Below are 2500 nucleotides of genomic sequence, written 5' to 3' on the forward strand. Positions count from 1 at the left end.
GATGTGGTGTAGCGCATGTGGATTTGTCCGAACGCAGTGACGCCTCCTTGAGAAACTGAAACTGAAAACTGCCTTCTCATCCAATCTGTCCCACAGTTCGTTGCATTCATTCTTTAACGAATAATATTTCATCGTACAGAACTTACCTGCAAATGGACGGGTAGCGAGAAGAGTGTTATGGAGGCGTAACGTAATGAATAATTAATGATAAATGATACAGGCAATGACATAATACGATGATATCATGAAAATCTTGTGCTGAATTTATGTCTTAGGATAAAACAAGCATACAAGTCATGTGACAGATGTCTTCGCTGTATTTTTTCAGCTCGTTAAATAAAAAAATATTTCGATACAATACATTAGAATATGATGTAGTATATGTGTGTGTGTGTGTGTGTGTGTGTGTGTGTGTGTGTGTGTGTGTGTGTGTGTGTGTGTGTGTGTGTGTGAATATCAATACAGTTTTCTTTTGCTACACTTGAGCAGATCTTTTTTGACTGAGAGTTTATCGTTTTTTTTATTAAAAAAAGAGAAGAGTTTTTATAATGCTTTTATTTGATGCATTATGATGGATTATGCTTTTTGATTCTCAACCGTTGACGCATTGGATTGACAAAGAACTGTTGTAATGTTTTTGTGTTATGTTTATATCTATCTGGATGATGTAAGGGGGGCGAGCGGAGGCGGAGGGGGCGGGGGGTGGAGGGGGGGGGAGGTTAAACGGCGGAAGGGAGAGGGTTTCACCCCACCTTCCTGTGCCGAGCTCCAGACACAGGGGATATGAATTCACTGTCCCGATGACCTGTGGGACCTTTAACCTTTAACCTTACCCAATCATCAGTGTGTGTGACGGAACACGCTGGTCTAAAAATAGATGGACAGCTCATTGGCCAGGAAAGCTGAAGCCATCTGGACGCCATACTGAGACTCGTATCTGGCTGTCAGTCCGTTGACAAGTCGTCTGCTAACTGGTAGTAGTTTCTGAATTGTAACCGTGTGTCTTCGATGAAATCGTGTTATGCTTGCCCCCCCACGACATGCCAAATGTTGTGTATTGATTGATATCTGCCAATGGTTTATTTACCAAAGTTATTACAGGAAAACAGTGCAGTGACACGTAGGGCAAACTTGCTGTGGAGGCACACACAGGAATGTCATTTTAACTAACGCCGCGAGCAAGTGACAGCTTGCCGTGAAGCAGTCATCGTAGCCAGCTGACCGCTCGGCTACATATATGAAGTTACCGCTTCGCGCTGTACTGACACGAGTAGCAAAATGGCCGATTGAACACTTCCGCTGGCTTCAGTTAGCAAAGGGGCTCAAAGGAGGCATGCAGTATCCACCTTTTTTTTTTTTTTTTTTTTTTTTTTAGATCAGTGGACAGGACACCAAACATACCCTCCCCCCCTCCCCCAACACCCTCACCATTCTGGAGTGGAGCTGTTCATGTGAAAACTGCAGCTGCACGAGCAGTGACGTCAGATACTCGTTCTGTTCGCTGACCATGTGCTCTGGGTCACGTGACGCTTCTTGCACGTGCAGCAAGGGGTCCGTGGCAGGGGTCCACGACGTTGCGCGTGCGCTGGAATCGGTGATGGTCTCACTACTGGAACAAAAGATGAAAAAAATAAGTTATATCTCTGGAATCGGTGATGGTCTCACTACTGAAACAAAACATGAAAAAAATAAGTTATATCTCTGGAATCGGTGATGGTCTCACTACTGGAACAAAAGATGAAAAAGAAGAGCAATATGTCACTATATGAATGAGTGCATTGAAACAACCATCCAACCAACAAAAAAGAAAAAAAAAAGAAAAAAAAAAAGAAAAAAAAAGAAAAAAAGATTCCCACTTTGGCAGGACTACACAGACAGTACTGCACACTGTACTGCACTGTACTACTGTGTGTGTGTGTGTGTGTGTTGGGGCTCATGTACGTTTATGTGTATTTGACTGTGCTTTTATATCTGTGAAACTGCATGTTTGGTGCATATCTGTTATGCATATGGGTGTATGTGTGAATGTGTGTCTCCATGTTTTACATTTATTTGCTTATTTATCATCATTGTCTTTTTTTTTAATATCTATTGCTATTATTATTACTATTATTTTTTTTTAATTTATGTACGCTTGTAGCTGACTTCATCAAGTTTTTGCGCCTGATACATATTATAATTATATATTTGTAGTTAAAAAAAAAAAGAAGTATTTATCTATTATTCATTCACCCCCTTTTTTTCCCTCAAGGACTAAGCGCGTTGGGTTACGCTGCTGGTCAGGCATCTGCTTGGCAGATGTGGTGTAGCGTATATGGATTTGTCCGAACGCAGTGACGCCTCCTTGAGCTACTGAAACTGAAACTGAAACTGTACTGCACTATAAAGAACTGGACTGCAATACAATTCATTGCATTGTACTACACTGCACTTTAATTCTCTCCATACGAACGAACGGCGAAAGAGACGACGTTAACAGCGTTTCACCCCAATTACCATC

The 2500-nt window shown here is 41.6% G+C and overlaps 1 protein-coding gene across 1 annotated transcript in view; it reads right to left on the reverse strand.

The window, feature by feature from the left end:
* LOC143287897 (uncharacterized) overlaps positions 1 to 2500 on the reverse strand; it is a 211038-nt gene that overhangs the window by 1567 nt on the left and 206971 nt on the right. The window contains exon 21 of the mRNA XM_076596138.1: positions 1429 to 1609. Coding sequence (XP_076452253.1) covers positions 1429 to 1609 — 181 coding nt within the window. The remainder of the gene's footprint in view (positions 1 to 1428; positions 1610 to 2500) is intronic.

The sequence above is a fragment of the Babylonia areolata genome, chromosome 12, assembly GCF_041734735.1.
Source record: "Babylonia areolata isolate BAREFJ2019XMU chromosome 12, ASM4173473v1, whole genome shotgun sequence".
NCBI classification, from domain to species: Eukaryota; Metazoa; Mollusca; class Gastropoda; order Neogastropoda; family Buccinidae; genus Babylonia; species Babylonia areolata.